The sequence below is a fragment of the Pipra filicauda genome, unplaced genomic scaffold (genome assembly GCF_003945595.2).
Source record: "Pipra filicauda isolate LSUMZ 115617 unplaced genomic scaffold, ASM394559v2 scaffold172_size1731463_pilon, whole genome shotgun sequence".
NCBI lineage: Eukaryota > Metazoa > Chordata > Aves > Passeriformes > Pipridae > Pipra > Pipra filicauda.
Window position 1 is genome coordinate 1,035,938 of NW_024104240.1, and position 17,228 is coordinate 1,053,165.

Genomic DNA, 17,228 nt, shown 5'->3' on the forward strand with positions numbered 1-17,228 from the left:
CTTGGAGAAGAATAAGCAGGAGGAACTAATAGTCTTCACATCCCTGTTTGTAGCAAAAATGATTAGAAAAATGTACCTGGGGAATAAGCAGAAGGAAGGAACTCCAAGAACTTGTACACCGAGCGCCCGAGGGCGGCCTGAGCACGGGCTGAGTCAAGGGACAAGAGGGACCACTCCAGGGAGCTACAGTCACACCCCGGCTGTTCCCAGCCTGCCAGCGCATACCCACTGCTGGAACTGCCCAACATCACCATTTGGGGACTGCTTATCATTCTATCTATTGGCACTTCCCAGGCAGAAGCACACCTCCAATCCACACTCCACTCCAGAACTCAGACCTTCCAACCCAAATGCTGACTTGCGGCAGCGCTCTCTCCGCCGGGAGCTGTTACCTGGTGTAGTGGCGGGCTGATGCAGGAGTGTTCACACCGAGAGATGTGGGACAGGAAGAGACAGGTTGCCACGGGGAGCCCGGGGAGGTAGATGAGCCAATGGCAGTGGGTGAGGTAGCTAGAGATGGACTGCGACTGGCTGAAATGTAGGGACTGCCCAGGTCACTACTTCTACCAAATGAAGCACTGTAAAACATCACAAAATCACGTCCTTCAGACACAGCAAACATTCAACAGCATATCCCACAGCTGGGCTGGCAGCTGGGGAGGGAGCAGGTACCACATCGTAGCAAGAAGATCAGAGGCCATCAGAGCTGCCACAGGTCACCCACGCGTGCCAGCGCCAGCAGAGCCCTGCTTAGCTAAGCCCAGCTCAGTTTCAGTGAGAGAATAACGGCATGGGGTGAATCAGGGAGGATCAGGGAAGGGAAAAGCCCTGCTGCAGTGAAAGCAGGGAGCACAGGGAGCACCCCTGTGCACTGGGGAAAGGTGGGAACAAGGAGCAAGGATGAGGACGCTTAAAGCAGGGAAGGAGAGAGTGACATAAGCGGGTCTGGCTGCATCCCACCCTAAGGATGTCCAGGACTTCCACTTTTAAGAACTTGTTTGCAGTGGCTTAAAGCTTTGGCAAAGATGATCAGTTTGGGCTTCAATTTTCTTTAAGGCATGTTTGGCACAAACTCTGTATTTCTGGAAAACAGCTATCACAACTGCCCAAAAATATTCAAGAATGAGCAAGGGAAATACATATTTTGCCAGTTTAAAACAAACCCTGAAAACCAACCTCATGGAAAATCTGCAAGTGTTTAAATGCTCATACTTTGGAGAAGAAACAGGAGGAAAGGAGAAGAGCTCTGACATGAGGATGGACCGTTTTGCTTTTTCAAAGAAAATCCAGCCTAACTGGGAGATAAAATCCACCCTAATGGGAGAGAAAGTCCACTCTAGAGGGAGAAGTTGCATATCTCTGAAAACAGACTTGATGAAATCTGGTAAAATCTCCTTCTTGCACGTGCCAGAGCCCTGCACACAGGCTGCTCACTGCCTGCACACAGAAACCCAGCAGGACCCAGGGCCCTGCCACACCTTTCCCAGCAGCTGGAATGCGTGGTTGCTACTGGTCAGACTGGGCTGTCCACAGGATCAAAGGCCAGGAAGGCTGGAAGGCTGGCTTGGACCTCCTGCAGCCTAAGGACTCCCCTAGCACGGCACAGGGAGGAAAGCGGTTGCACCAGGAATAAAAGCTGACCTAGAGGAAAGCAGCAGGCTAGGACAGAGCTGCAGTTTTTTGGGAAGGCTAGGGACAATGGAGTGAAACTGGAAGTCAACTCTGGAGTAAGAGTCAGAGAGAGCAGCCCTAGGCTGAAATAACACTGGGAAGGGGCAGGATCATAGCCAAGGACAGAAGGCTGGAGGAAGGACCCAGACCAGTTCACTCAGGAACCCAATTTACAAACCAGTTTTACATGCCAAGGCCCCCAGCCAGCCCAGTACAAGCAGCTGGTCCCACGGGAGCCAAAGGGGACAATGGGGCATCTTGGAAGGCCTCCATGGGGAGGAACCTCCCGTTTGGGTCCCTCAGTTGATGGCTGCCTGCCATATCCAGGTCACACAGGAACAAGCGAGTTATTGTCATGAGGTAGCAACCTCCACCCGACCCTAAACAAAGCTTCCTCTGGAATGCTGGCCCCTGCCTGGAGCACAGGGGAGCAGGAAGTCCTGTTGGAAGCAAGTGCCTCCCTTCTTGGCTCTCTGCTACAGAGGGAAAGGCTGAGCCCCGGAGATGGGCTGGGCGGAGGGTGGGAGCAGAGAGAGAAGCCTGGCTGGGGTGGATGTGCAGAGCAAGCAGCCGTGGAGTCACATAAATGAGGGTTCTGAGGAGATGATGGCAGGGGAGAATGTGCCAGGGGAAGGAACGAGAGGATGGGCAGGGGAAAAGGTGGTGGCAACCCTGGGGGCAGCAGGGTTGATGTGACACCATCTTGGGAGAGCCCAAGGCAGAGACTGGGGCACAAGGGTGGCTGCAAGAGAGAGCAGGAACTTGGTGAGGGAGGGAGGACGCAGAAGGGTTATCAAGTAAGCCCTGGCAAGGATTGTCTTCCAATCCAAACCTTCCCCAAGAAGGGAAAGGTAATGGGTGAGGAGTATGGAAGCAGCACCAGGTGCCTGGAAGAGCAGAGATGTGGAGGATGAGAGGGAAGGAGGAGGAGGAATGCAGGAAAAGGGCCTGGCGGTGGTGTTGTGCCAGCTCCAACACGCACACGGCCAGAAAAACGTGGTGCTGGGGCATCAGGCACACACTGCTGCTCCCAGGGGAGCCATGGCACTGCCAGCTCCATGGGAATCCACCTCCCAGCCTGGCCCTGTGCATGGGTGGCACTCCACAGCGTGAGGAGCACTCCAAGGCATTTCCTCCATTGTTCGCATTTGATCTGAACAGGACCAGAAAACTGCAATAAAAAGGTTAGCCAGGAAATCCTATTAATTAACAGCTGTGTCCACAGGAATCTGTGAAAGGGAGGATTATGAATTTATTTAGAAATAGAAAAAGGCACTGACACACTGCTCCTCGTTCTCTAACATTATCACCACAACAGAACCATCCGGGAATGAGCAATGAAACGCAAAGCAACATTTCAAAGCAATAAAAAGAAATACTTCTGAGAACAGCTAAGGCGTTAAAAACCTTAACATAAAAACCTTCAAACCCTTAAAAAGCTTCCACATGTGCTAATAAAAACGGTTTGCACAAAGCACGTAACTACTTTTTTTTAAACACACTGCCATGGGGAATTGCAAAGATCAAACTAGGCTCTGGGTATGGCTGTTGGCCACTGTGGTGGCCATTAAGAACAATGGTTAAGTGTAACCCCTGGCTCCTAAATTCCTGATTGATGGAAGCAAGGAGAACGTGGGAGGTGGAAGATTGCTCTGAAGCTTTCCTGGCTTCTGCAACTTGTCCTTCAAAACCAGTTGGTGTCAGAAAGAGAGTCTGGGCTGCAGGGACTGTTGGCCTGACTTGCTGCTGTGGTTTTTATGTGAACAGAACCAGTAAAGAGACATTTGCATAAAAGTGAAATGAAGGAGAAACTAACTGTGTGGATAAAGGATTTCGTTCTGGTGTGTGAGCCCTTCCTGGGAGGCAGGATGCTACATTAATCCAACCTGCCATGCCAGTTTTCCTCCAAACCCTTTAATACACAGGCGAAGTGACCTGGATGTTCGGAGGCATCACATGGAGACCAGGCTGGCAGAGCAGGGTACTGTGGATTTTTGGGCTAGTGGTGCAACCATAAAGCGGGAGAAGTACCAGTACCATTACAGAGAGAGCTTCAATATCTGCTTCAGCTAAAGCTGAAGAACATTTGCAGCATTGCTGGAAGTTATTTTGTTCCCTTTTATACAAAAAAAAGCCATTTTCCACATCTTAAGATGATCTGCTACATTATTCACTCTGTGTTTGGGGGTAGTAGAACATAACTAGGGTTAGGTGGGATATTGGGAAGAAATTCTTCCCTGTAAGGGTGGTGAGGTCCTGGCACAGGTTGGTCAGAGAAACTGTGGCTGCCCCATCCCTGGAAGTGTCCAAGGCCAGGTTGGACAGGGCTTGGAGTAACCTGGGATTGTGGAAGGTGTCCCTGCCCATGGCAGGGGATGGAACGAGATCCCTTCCAACCCAAACCAGTCTGTGATCTTTATGGAGACTAGTCAAATGCTGAGGCAGAGGGGAACTGCAGACGTATGGAGTCATCCTCTCGGTGACATCCAAGCATGTCATGTCCCTTCTAAATCTTTCTCTCTCAGAAGGAGCTTTTATCTTCTGGAGTTGTGTTCAGAGTTTTGCTAATACTTGAAAATGATAAAAAGCTTATGTTTAACAGGCAACTAGGTTCCCTTCCTCATCTTAGGGGCTGATGCACAAGGCTGGAGAAGTCAGAGGTTCAATAAGATTATATTTAATTTCTCTGTGCTCTCCTACAGAAAACCATATGGGACAAAGGTCAAATTGATCGTGATGCTATTGTATGCATATACAATGCAAAACCATTGATCTCTCTTTCAAAAGCACATTTATTCCTACTTGGCAAATCTCTTCTCTGTAACTGCTTGTAAACCAACACCCTCCTACAAAAGGCCAGAATTCAGCCTTTGTGACAGGAACTCGGTATTAGTGACAGCCCACGGCAGCCTAAACCTCCCCCACTCTGCCCAGTTTAACCAGGGAAATACAGTACAGCTGTGTGAGGGTAACACAATGTGGTGCTGGCTTAGGTGGGATAAACAGGCAATGCTTGTGAGACTGCAGTGGGCAGCTCTGGGTGACTGGGCTGGCCCTCAGAGCAGGGAGCAGCAAGACCTGCCAGCTGCAAGGGGAAAAGGCTTTCCGAGGGAATCAGCTGTGGTCTGTCAGACCAGCTTTGGAGAGAGACAAGCTACGGAGGCTGGGCTGCCACCATGTCCCAGGGTAGCTGAGAAATCAGTGCAGTGGATCAGCAGAGCAGAAGGCTTCTGCTGGAAGGGGCTGCTTCACCTTTTGTGGCAATGGGCCTACGTGTGCTCAGCAATTGGCCACACACCCCCTCGAGCACCACTCACCTCTGCCGCCTTAAGTACTGAAACTCAGAATCGCCTCTTCCCAAGTATCTCAAGTATTAAAAATATCATTTAGCATGACAAATGCCAGAAAACCTTAATTTTTATTTTCTGCTCTCAGCAGATGAGGGTTTCGAGGGCAGTTCCATCTTCAGGACAGATATTTAGTTCAGGGTCTAGAACTTGGTGAAACTCAATCTAAAACCTTGAACTGTTGCTGCTGCTTTCCTTCAGCAGAGACCCAACAGCTTTGCAGCGTGACATGTTTATCACAGGCTGGTTTGATGGTCTCCAATATTAGCTGAAATAAAGGTGAGGAGCTGGCACTGTACTTGTGTGAAGGGCTGATCCTCCTGCTCACAACTGAGGTGAAAACCCAGCAATGCAATATTTGCCTCACCAGAGCAGGGCATTCCTTCAGCTCACTCAGAGAGAGCCGTCAGCTGGTACCTCAAGGACACTGAGGCTCTGCCTCTCAAAGGGGTACAGGACACTGCAGTTACAGGAGTTCTGCCTGGAATTGCCTTCCTGCCTCTGCCTGGCTCCTTCACCAACATTCAGCCTCTACAACTTCTCACACACTGTGCACAAACCGCTTCTTTGCTGCCACAAGACAATGGTTGGAAGCACCAGTCTTACTCCTAACAAGTGCTGTGTGTCACGCACAGGATCACTGCCACTTCCTTATAATGATGCCATAAACGTGGACTAATATAAACCAAAATAAGAGGATATAAGCTACAACTTACCTGCCAATAGCTATTTGAACAATGCTTTCAGATTCTGATTACTTTAATCTTTTTTTATGACCAATTTTGATTTTATACTCTAACCATAACACCAGCATTAAATGGAGAAAACATTTTGCATTTGAATAACGTGAATAAGAGTATTTAAATTTAGTTCAGCAATTTAGAAATTAGCAAAAATTACAGCCTTTAAAATACCATTTAGCATGACAAATGCCAGAAAACCTTAATTTTTATTTTCTGCTCTCAGCAGAAGAGGGTCTCAAGGCCAGTTACAAGATGCAGTGGGCAGCAAGCAGGAGGCTGAGGTTTGAGAGGCACATTAAGAGTGGAACTGACTGCCTGGGAACCCACATGAGACAGAACTGGATGTACCTTTTCAAGTAGGTGGATACATAGGTGGTGGGTGCACCAGAATGGGGAGCTTCGTTTCCCTTTGACTCGTCCCTCCAGGGCTGTCGGCTGTAGGAGCCGCTCCTCACCAGGTTCACAGCTGATTCCCTAATGCAGGACAGAGCACAGGGCTTGGTTACAAAAACCTCTGGAGTCTACTTTTGGCTCCTTTACAGTTCCACAACACAAATCCTTCCCTTACATCCACATGCACCGATGCTCACAGGTGACATAGCTCAGAGAAACATCTGTTCTGGCCTTACTGATGCTGCCATTGCCAGATCCCTTCAGAACCACAGATGATGTAATGTTTTGCATAAAGAGGAACAAAATCCTTTTTAGTCAGAAAACTTGTAAATGAAATTTAGATCGTCCATAAAAGTAATTTAACATATTAAATAGTGTCATTTGATATTTCCTCTGCCATCTTGTATCAAATAACACGGTATAAATGGGCAGATACTGGAACTGTTGGGAAGCTTTTATTCTCCAAAGTATCCAGGCAAGGACAAAAGCAATCCAGCCCAGCAAATCCTTTCGTAGAATTGCTAAAGTTGGAAAAGCCCTCTAGGATCATCAAGTCCAACCATTAACACACCACTGCCAGGTCCACCACTAAACCATGCAGCAGAAAACAACATACGAAACGTTTGCAATATCTCAAACTACTTGACAAGTTATCAATAAATTCCTAGCAGCCCTATTTATCCTGGTTATGTGAAATCAGGGCTCTTTCCCTCTGGTGGTGTATCCTGCTCTCCTCTGGTCCTGGACAGGACCTGGAGCTTGCAGTGCAGCACAAATCCACTCCCCCATCAGCCTGTAATTATTTTCTATTTCCAATTGCTGTGCCCATACTGACACCCTCTCAGACACCTGTGGGTTCTGGGAAGTCAAACTCATCTGCTTTTAAAGGAAAGAATATTTGGAAAATCTACTCCCCAGCAGGCCTGGCACCATCTGTTCCCACAGGCCAGTTCTCCTTGGGCCCCACTCACCCAGCAAAGGACACCTGTCAGCACTCACTGGATGTGCCACTTGATAGCAGCCTCTGCCAAATTCTGAGATTCTCTGAATCTGAGATTCTCTGAATCTCAGAGACTGGCTGAGAGTGAGCAAGAGCACAGCGGGGAGGTTCCAGCAAAAGATCAGCAAAGAATCTCCAGCTGTGCTGAAATTCTCTCAGGGTGTTCTCTGCCACAGCTCCTGCCCAACAATTACAGTTCACAGCCACTTCTTGCATGTGCCTTTCTTCCTCCATTGAGGAAGTGCTGGAAAAGAGGTTAAGCTCAAATTTTACTCCTTCTAGCACAAACTGAATCATAGAATGGCTTGAGTTGGAAGGGACCTTAAAGATCATCTTGTTCCACCTCCCTGCCATGGGCAGGGACACCTTCCACTAGCCCAGGTTGCTCCAAGCCCCGTCCAGCCTGGCCTTGGACACTTCCAGGGATGGGGCAGCCACAGCTTCTCTGGGCAACCTGTACCAGGGCCTCCTCACCCTCACAGGGAAGAACTTTTTCCTAATATCAAATCTTAACCTACACTCTGTCAGTTTGAAGCCATTCCCCTTTCTCCTGTCACTCCAGGCCCTTGTAAATAGTCTCTCTCCATCTTCCTTGTAGGCTCCCTTCAGATACTGCTGAAGTAGCTGTTTGTAGAGATCAGCTCCTCAAATATATCTGGAGATACTGGATATGTAAATATCCGATTTATACTGTGGTTCTGTCCAGGGGCAACTACACACATTGACTGTAAAAACAACCCTGCAATGAAACAGTTCCTACATGGCAGAGTTCACAGGCTCAAGTGAATCACAAGTGACAGATGTGTGAACAAAGGGACTGCAGGTGACTGCTGAGCAAGTGACAAGTGCAAGTGCAGGTGCCAGCTACAAAATGAGGCACTTGCATATAAAAGGAACAAGGATGCATCAACCCAGTTCCCTGGATGGAGCTCGTGTCTGTGTGAGCACCGGGGTGGAGGAACCAGCCTGCTGCCCCGCTCACCTAAATGAAAAGCACCACAGCAGAACTTTATAGACCAGAGCTGGCTCTTGATGTTGTGAATTCCCGTGTCCTTGGGACTGCTGAGAAAATACATGGAGCATGACTACAGAAAAATGGAACTACTGACAGGATGGAAGCTGAGCATTAACTTCAGCCAGTCTCACCTGTTTTCTTTTTCTTCTACATCGCTCGTACTGCTCAGTCTTCTGGGAGCTATGGTGGCAAGATAGCTCTTGTTGTCTTTATCCTGGTGAAGCAAAACAGGGACTTCAGCTGCACATCTCTTACCCTTCCAGCATGTTCGGTAGCAATTAAATGCATGTTCAAATTTTTTCAACTAAGCAAGCATTCTCCTATCTAGGGACAGCAGGTTTAAGGCATTTTCTTGGGCAACAGATACCACAGCACAGAAGTATCAGTTCTGAAAGAGATTTCCTGAGGAACATGCTAGTGAATAAAAGCATTTTCTAACTTACAGAATTAGTTATAAGTCACAGAATCAGAGAATGGCTTGGGTTGGAAGGGACCTCTGGAGGTCATCAAGTCCAGCACCCTGCCATGGGCAGGGACACCTTCCACTAGACCAGGCTGCTCCAAGCCCCATCCAACCTGGCCTGAACACTTCCAGGGATGGGGCATCTACCTATAGGGTAGTTACAGTTAGTGAATATGTGGGGTGGGAGTAACAAATACAGCTGGTGGATACAGGAGGAATCCCTATAGACAAGAGGGAAGAAGAATTTCCACTGCAGGTATGTGCTACTGTCTGGATTTGGTATTTTCTGGTAAAGAATGGGCCACATCAGACTGGCAGCCCCTGTTCAGGGTCAACCCAGTCCAAACTGAGCACGAATTAGGTGAAAGGGGCAACAAATTCCAGTTCTGGAGGAACAACTGATATGAGAGGAATAATTTTCAAAGGAAAAGAAACAAAGAATGAAGTTATGGATACAAAACTCAGCAATAACTCAAAGGGAAAGTGTCTTAAACACGTGAGGTGAAGTGGGATGCACTAATGCATCCGTGCTGAAAGCCAAACCTTTTCCTTGTTGTCTAACAGTGCAGATATCCGAGGGCTGGACGAGGAACGATAGATGGAAGCAGCCTTATCTCTCTGTGCCTCACGAGTGGCAGCGACTTCGCTCAGCATGTTGTGGCTGCCCGTCTTCCTCAGCCCCAGCCGCCACGACGACGGTGACTCATCCTTCTGCTCCTCCGGCCTGCTGAGCCAACTGAACTGCAGAGGAGAAACACGGACATGGGGAAGAAGTGAGAGCACTGCAAGGCACACTCTAAGTTCTGAAAGTGTCTCAACAAGCCCCAGTTTTAGCTGGGCTACACTTGTAAGATGGAGTGACTTTGATTTCCTGCTTTGCTTTAATTACAGGACAGAGCTCAAGGTGAACTCGCAGGGATGGAACCTGATGTAGTGCCTCATCCCCAAGGACACACAGTGAAAGGAATCTTGTGTCATTGGGCAGCTCTTTGCCTACACAATGCCCTCCTCCAGCTTTGAGGAAAGAATACAAGGAACAATGAAGCTTTTATTAGCACCCTTTTAGGAAGGGGGAATTATTCAGTAAAGGTAGAAACCAAAAACAAGTACTCAAGTCTTTTGGGACTGGCTGCAAATAAACCCCTCACACCAATCAAACTGCAGGGAGTCCAGGAGAATCCACTAAGATCATCAGGGAGCTGGAGCCAGCGACACACTAAGGGGAAGACTGAGGAAACCTGGATTGTTTAGCATGGAAAAGAAAGGATTTAGTTGCTCTGCTACTTCAGGATGGGTTTACAGAGGACATGGAACCAGACTTGTCTACAGTCTACAGTGAAAAGAGAACAGAGAAGCTTCAACATGGGAAATCCCTGCTGACATGGAGACATACCACCTGGTAGGAGTGATGCTGCACTGCGACAGGGGGTAAGGAAGTGGAGCATCTCCATCCCCAGAGACCTTTTAATACTCAGCTGAGCTCAGGTAGATCAAAGCATCAGGTCAGGGCTTGAAGTCAGCCCTGCTTCAAGCAGGAGGTTGGGCTGCAGCCTCGCAGAGGCCTCTCCTAGTGCAACCTTTTCTGTGGGCAGGTAACTGCAGACTCTGTACAGAGCACAGAACATGTGCTTTTTGCTACATGAGGCACTTCTGACCAGCATATATCATTCCTTAAAGATACAACTGCTTAAATGCACAACTTCAGCTACGGTTATCAAGTCTTACAAAAAGCTGCCTACTGCCACCAAGAATGAGGCCTGAGCATCACAAGAGATACTTGTACAGGGGCTCAACACCAAGCTGTAAAGGAAATAAAGCAAACAAATTATTAGGAATTATTGGAAAAGTACAGAATACACAACACAGCTCTATATTACTGCAGGGTACAATCACATCTTTGGTCTCATGCACAGCTCAGCATTAGATGAGAAGGGAAGAGATTCAGAGAAAGGCAACAAGAATGAGCAGAGCAAGAGAGGTTTTGTATGAAGAGATACTCAATATATTAGGAATCTCCAGGCTGAGATATGTACCAAGGTGGCACACAGAAGAGTGAATAAGGATCCCTTGGTCCTTCCCATAAGGGAACAATGGGCAGCAAACAAATCTGGCGTGTGGCAGGTTAATGGAACAGGGGCAGGGAGCTCTGTAGGGTTTGTAATTAAGCTGAAGGGCCCTTTGCCCCTGGACATTAGAGGATTCCAATCAAAAAGTGACTGCACAAATTCACAGAGGAAAAATCCAACAGGGGCTACTGAAGACAAAAAGTACCCCAGGTTCAGCAGCTCCCTGAAATGTCAATTGTTGGAAGGTGGGACAGAAGTCCTGCAAGATTCTGTCTTCTCTATTATCTTCTGATGGTCTCTGTGAGGGGCAGGACACTGGGCAGACAAGGCTTTCAGTCAGAGATGATCTAAGCATTATTACACCATATTCTACATGATGTAAACCATCCAGAATAAATGGAGTTACTGTGCAGCTCTGCCCTCAGCCTCAGGACTGCAAAGCTCAAATTACGCCTGCAGTACTGGAGCAATGTTTTCAGCTTATGTCATTTTAATGCAAATGCAGAGAGTTAATCTGTACTGCACCATTTCTAGCACTTCCAGCCTACTGACCTACACAGCTCTAACACTTTAACGAAGTTTTGATGCTTTCCTCAGAGAAAGCTCAAATCCACAACAAAAGCTGCTGCCTGTAAATTCTGAACAACACAGCATGTCCTAATAACTCCCCAAATGGAGGACAACAGAAGCACTTGTATTTTCTCATCCAAAGCCCAGTCTGTCAGGGAGAAAAATCAAACAGGTAAGAGAAGGTAAAGCAACTGATCTTAAGTGACTGAAGTCAAATCAATAACTGCTCTCCACACAGGTCACCTTCCATACCCTAACAGCCTTATTCTGGGTTAAACATCTCAAAGGAGTGAGACCAAACCTCTGCAGCTGGGAAAAGGTTAACCAAAGTGCTCTCACTTCCCAGTATCCTTCTACCTCTAACAGTTCCACTGCTAAGCCAGCCTGAGTTGAACAATGCCCAGAGGAGCTCTGTTTCATTTGATCTGGATGAGAAATTTCACTGAGTAGCATGTGAAAAATACAAAAAATACAAAACTGTGACTAAGCAAGAAATATTTCCCTCTGACACGCACCCAGTGCTTCAGCCTGGGGCCAGGTGCCTGCGTGGCTATTCTCCATGGTCTGGTGCTAAAAGAAACCAGCAGCAGAGGATACCAGTGCTGGGCAGAACAGGGTCTCCTGGTGCCATCTAGCTGAGTGATGTGAGAGCTGGAGGAGTCAGGTAAGACTGCAGTAACTGCTTCACCTTTCAAAGTTCCCATAGTCCAGCTGGCCTGTCAGATGTAAACCTCTCCTTGCTGGGCTGTAACATCACTGAGTCAGCAGGGTTTGGCATGTCTAGGGCACTTGTGATGACACTGCCAAATTCACCACTGATACACCAGCAGGAATCAGTTCTGATGAAAGATCTCCTGGGAAGAGATTGGCATCAGCCACCTCGGAACTGATGGCACACAGAGCACGTGCTGTAGGCTGGGTTTCTTGTGAACAGCACAATTTGCTTTGGAGGGTCAGAGATTCAAGAGGAACCTGATGGTACCAACACCCTCCTCGGGGCCAGTCCTACACTGGTATTAACACAGAGATTTAACAGGCTTGCCTAATATCATCCTTTCCTAAATTCAAATCTTAAACTGCTCTGAAAATTGGTTTCAGAGCATCCATCTCCCAGTAACACCTCCTGCTTCTGAGCACTGCTGAGTCCCCATTGATTCCAAATTCACTTACTCTTCTGGCAGACGCAGTGAAGGAGTTGGGCTCGGGTGGTGGCATTTGCTCAGTGATGCTGGGCCTGGATTCACGGCTGGAGTGGTTGGCAAAGGGCTCTTCCTTCCTCTCTAAAATTTTAAACAAGAAGAGAAACCAAATGTTTCAGTATTGCCCTTCCAAGGCCCATCTTTACATAGAGTGTGCTCTACACTCCAGTTCAGTGCCGTGTGACCTCAGACCCCTCAGGTCACAAGGCTAAGCCAGGCTTTCTGCAAAGAGCTTTCCACTTCCTAAAGAATAGGACAGATACATTTGGCAGGCAAAGCTTTAGAACTTGATCCCCACAGACAAGCAAAATCTTAGCAGAAAGGAGGACAAACAGACTCTTTGTTTTTCACAATTTTGTTCCCTATCTGGGAATGTCCTTCCCTTGCAAAATCTGGGATGAAAAGCAGCACGTGCTGCTCCTGCTGGAGCACATGTGTGTGTTACAGCCCACGGCCCCAAGTGCCTGCTGTGGGTTTCACTGCACGGGTCTCTGCAGTTGCTTGTGCTGCTGGGCAGAATTTCTGGTCTTCTGCAGCAAAATCCATCTTTCTACAGGAAGCCAGGACTGCTGCCCAACAAAACCCCTTACCAGGGCTCCAAGCAAGCTAAACAATCCCTGTCCAGGCTCACAACTGGCTCCCTGCTCGTCAGACAAGTGCAGCTGTACAGCATTACATTTATTTTTGTATCTATGCACCCAGCTGGACAGAAGAACATCCACCAGACATTACTGGGGCAGAGGAAGCAGAAAGTGTGTCTCAGGCAATAGGTTCAGTTGACAGGAGTGCAAAGGGCTGGAAGATAGACTATTTACCAAAAACCCAGGCACATGCAACCTGCCTGAGAAATGATGTACCTACACGAAACAAAATGTTTTCCTGAGAGCTGTGAGTGCTCACACAAACACGGTTTTGAAAACATAAAGTAATTTTAAGCATAAGCACCCAAACAGTCTTAGCAAATGAGATATGTGCAGGGAATAAAGATCTGCTGTTCCACACTTGGAGCAGTTTGGGGTGGAGCATCTGGGAGGACAGCACCTTGGAGCATGAAGATCAGTCTTTCTGAAACAAATGTTCTCAGTCCTACAAAAAAAAGGATTCAAAGGACATGGAAAACAGAAAAGAGCAAGCCAAGAGAAACATTTAAAAATAACAGGCAGTGAGCAGGACTGACAGAGCCTGAATTAAAGTGGCAAAGACAGAATCATGGAATCTGAGCAGGAAAGGACCCACGAGGATCATCAAGTCCAACTCCTGGTCCTGTACAGAACATCCCAACAGTCCCACCCTGGCCCTGAGAGCATTGTCCAAACACTCCTTGAGCTCTGGTAGCCTTGGGGCCATGACCACTGCCCTGGAGAGCCTGTTCAGTGCCCAACCACCCTCTGGGGGAAGAATCTTTTCCTAACATCCAACCTAACCCTCTCCTGACACAACTCCAGCCACTCCCTCGGGTGCGTGTGAGACTGAAATCTCAGCCACTTTCCCTCTCCATGTTGTCTCACAACTTCCATCCAAGTCATCTCAGAAGAGGATTCCAGTTCTGGAGCCAAACACTCAGGTGCTCTGTCACACAGCCCTTTGGGAAAGGGCCCACAGGTCACCTATTCCTCCTAGCTTGGCACACTTGGCATCCGCGTCCATGGAAACGCACACGGACAAGGAATAACACCCTGCCCTGGGCTGATTTCTTGAGCCTGAGGCCTGTAAACCAGAGGGCACTGCAGGAAGGGAAGGTTGCACCAGGCTGTGCAGGCTGGGTGGTGGGGACTGGGAGCCTGCTCTGGAAGTATATAGTGCAGAGGTCGCTTTTAAGGTCAAGCCTAATTAGAAGGGCACAGGCTTAAGTGGTAATGACAGGTTGGGAAGAGCTCTAACTATGAGCAATGTGACTGAAGGGAGTTGATTGCAGAAGCAGGACAGGCTGAAGGACCCTGTGCTGGCAGCAGGAGATGGCACAGTCATGGGCAGCATTAGCTTCGGGGCAGGGTCCCACACTTTATTTTACTGACATTTCAGCAATGAACATGACAAATTCCAGTCAAGGGAAACTGCTGAGGATTACTTCAACCTCCCCAAAAAAATTTGGTGAGAGTAAAAATTAATTTTTCTAATTCCTTTCTCTTAAGGAATTTCTAATTCCTTTCTCTTAGAGTTTTTGTTTGGTTGGTTTTTAAACAAAACAACACTGAAAGCTTCCCTGGCCTGCTTTAATTCCCAATAATTACATATTGTAATAGTTCCCAGCACAGATAATGACCATAGAATTTTATACTGATCTTTCTCTTGTTTATATACAACCCAATTCCAAATGAATTGTCCTCAAGATGAATAAAGTGGCATTAATGCTCTTTGTTTGAAGAACAGAAACTTCTTACAGATTGTCAGAAATGCTACTCGGAAGCCTTCCAGCAATTTCACTGCTTCCCTCATCCAATTTCTTCCTCCCACAGTCCCTGCGAATTCAACAAATTGATCGCAACCTGAGACTCTTCAAAACACACCTCAAACTAAACTTGTGTTACACTGCTGGCCTCAACATGTCCTGCTTTATGCTGAGTTACCAAGGAGGTGGAATTTTTGGGTTCAAAAAGATCACTCAGAATATTTTTATTTTTCCTCATCTGGACTTTGAACACTTCAGAACAACTGTCATCACCAGTGTGTTCAGCACTGCTCAGAATGACACAGCTATGGGGATATTTAAGGAAATGAAGAGGAATAAGGAAATAATTTCCGTGTTTTCATACCCATGTCTTCTCTACCATCCAAGCATTTAAAATGTTGAACAGATAATCCTGGAACCACAGAATATCAGAATGGTTTCGTTGAAAGGGACCTTAAAGTTCATCTTGTTCTGCCCCCTGCCACGGGCAGGGACACCTTCCACTAGCCCAGGTTGCTCCAAGCCCTGTCCAACCTGGCCTTGGACACTTCCAGGGATGGGGCAGCCACAGCTTCTCTGGGCAACCTGTGCCAGGGCCTCCCCACCCTCCCAGGGAAGGATTTCTTCCCAGTATCCTATCCAACCCTGCCCTCTGGCAGTGGGGAGACACTCCTCTTGTCCTGTCACTCCAGGCCCTTGTAAATAGTCTCTCTCCATCTTTCCTCTAAGTTCCCCTCAGGTCCTGGAAAGCAGCAATTAGGTCTCCCCGGAGCTTCTCTTCTCCATACTGAACAATCCTGGTTCTCTCAGCCTTTCCTCACAGCAGGGCTGCTCCATCCCTCTAATCAGCTTGGTGGCCTCCTCTGGACTTGCTCCAGCAGCTCCACGTCCTTCCTCTGCAGGGTCCCCAGAGCTGGAGGCAGCTCTGCAGGTGGGGGCTCACCTGAGCAGGGCAGAGGGGCAGAATTTCCCCCTCCCCTGCTGCCCCCGCTGTGGGATCAGCCCAGCACACAGTTGTCTGTCCTTGAAACCAGTAACACACTGACATTTATAATTTTCATTATCAAAAGCTATAACTGACAACTGTGTCTCCACCCAGCTGGGCAAGCCCGTGTTCATTCTATCAGAGACTTGAGAAGTTTACAAGGTGGGGTTTCAACTCTGATGGAACTGTCTCAAAGGAGCCATTAATCTCTCGAGGAAAGTAGAGCACAGGTAACAAAGCCTGAAGCCTGAAGCTTAATCATTACTTGAGTGCTTTTTGTCTTCCATTTGTATTGGCTTGAGTGGTTTGACATAGATTCCTATAATGTGCTTTGCTCAGTGAATTAATGCAATAAAAAGACCTGTTCTGGCTTTACACAAAATTTAATGGTGACTGCTGTGGATCTTTCCTTGCTGAAGGATCTCAGGCTGTTCCTGACTCAGTTAAACCCCACGCAGCTCCAGGTCTTACAGGGGTCTGTACATTTGAGGTGTTTTGGTCGAACTCCCATCATGTTTAAAAGGATTACAAGGTTTGGCACACAACTACAAAGCTATAATTTATACAGATATAATTTATATATGTAGAAATAAATATATATATTAAAAAATAATATACATAATCAGGGAAAACCCCTGATTTATGGAGCAAATAATATATGACTTCTACTGTGTGTCTGTTTCTACCACTGACTTCTCCACTAGATCTGCTTGATTTAAAAGCCAAAAGATTACTTCCCTGTGCTACTGTCATGCCCACATGTTCCTGTCATGGTGTAACACCAGCTCTGGGAGGAGCAGCCATGATTCTCCACCCCTCTCACCCTGCCACAGCAACATTAATGACACAATCAGAACACAGGTGAAAATTTCACTGGCACAGAAGCAGGACAAAACTTTAAACTGCACTTCTCTGCAAGGACTTATGTATTAGGATATTGGGATATAGGCCGAGTAAGCTGATGTTAAAAGTAATTTCACCATTAAACACATCACAGACCAAGATCCATCTGTGTTTGCAGAATATTAAGTAGAAGTAAGTCTCAGCTTACTGTAAAATTAAGTATCTTTATTTAAACTTTCTGTGCTGCACATAAACACTTTTTAAAGTAATTAAGGAAGCCATACAAATTATGGAAAAGGAATGGGAGTAAGATGCCAGCAATATGTTATAATGTAAAGGCTAATGTGACTCTATTCACTTAATCTTTATTTTCCACTATGTTTTGCAACTATTATACATCACACTCAGGAAAAAAAAAGTTCCTCATCTCTGTAATTACCCAGAACAGCTTCAGCCCTTTGTTTCATGTCTGTAATCCAAACACAACAGGTTATTGCTTTCCTACACCTTCATTTGCTTTCCTACCATCCTGCAGGACCTGAAG

The 17,228-nt window shown here is 47.2% G+C and overlaps 1 protein-coding gene across 4 annotated transcripts in view; it reads right to left on the reverse strand.

Annotated features, from left to right (window-relative positions):
• The window catches only part of PPP1R12B (protein phosphatase 1 regulatory subunit 12B), a 131,499-nt gene that overhangs the window by 66,554 nt on the left and 47,717 nt on the right, over positions 1-17,228 (reverse strand). For 2 of the 4 annotated variants that reach the window (XM_039379672.1, XM_027728896.2), the window contains exons 9-13: positions 12,439-12,548; positions 9,176-9,373; positions 8,301-8,383; positions 6,110-6,235; positions 393-578 (exon numbers count right to left, since the gene is read on the reverse strand). In XM_039379672.1, the coding sequence (XP_039235606.1) occupies positions 393-578; positions 6,110-6,235; positions 8,301-8,383; positions 9,176-9,373; positions 12,439-12,548 (703 nt within the window). The remainder of the gene's footprint in view (positions 1-392; positions 579-6,109; positions 6,236-8,300; positions 8,384-9,175; positions 9,374-12,438; positions 12,549-17,228) is intronic. The other 2 variants (XM_039379674.1, XM_039379673.1) reach the window with 1 other exon arrangement.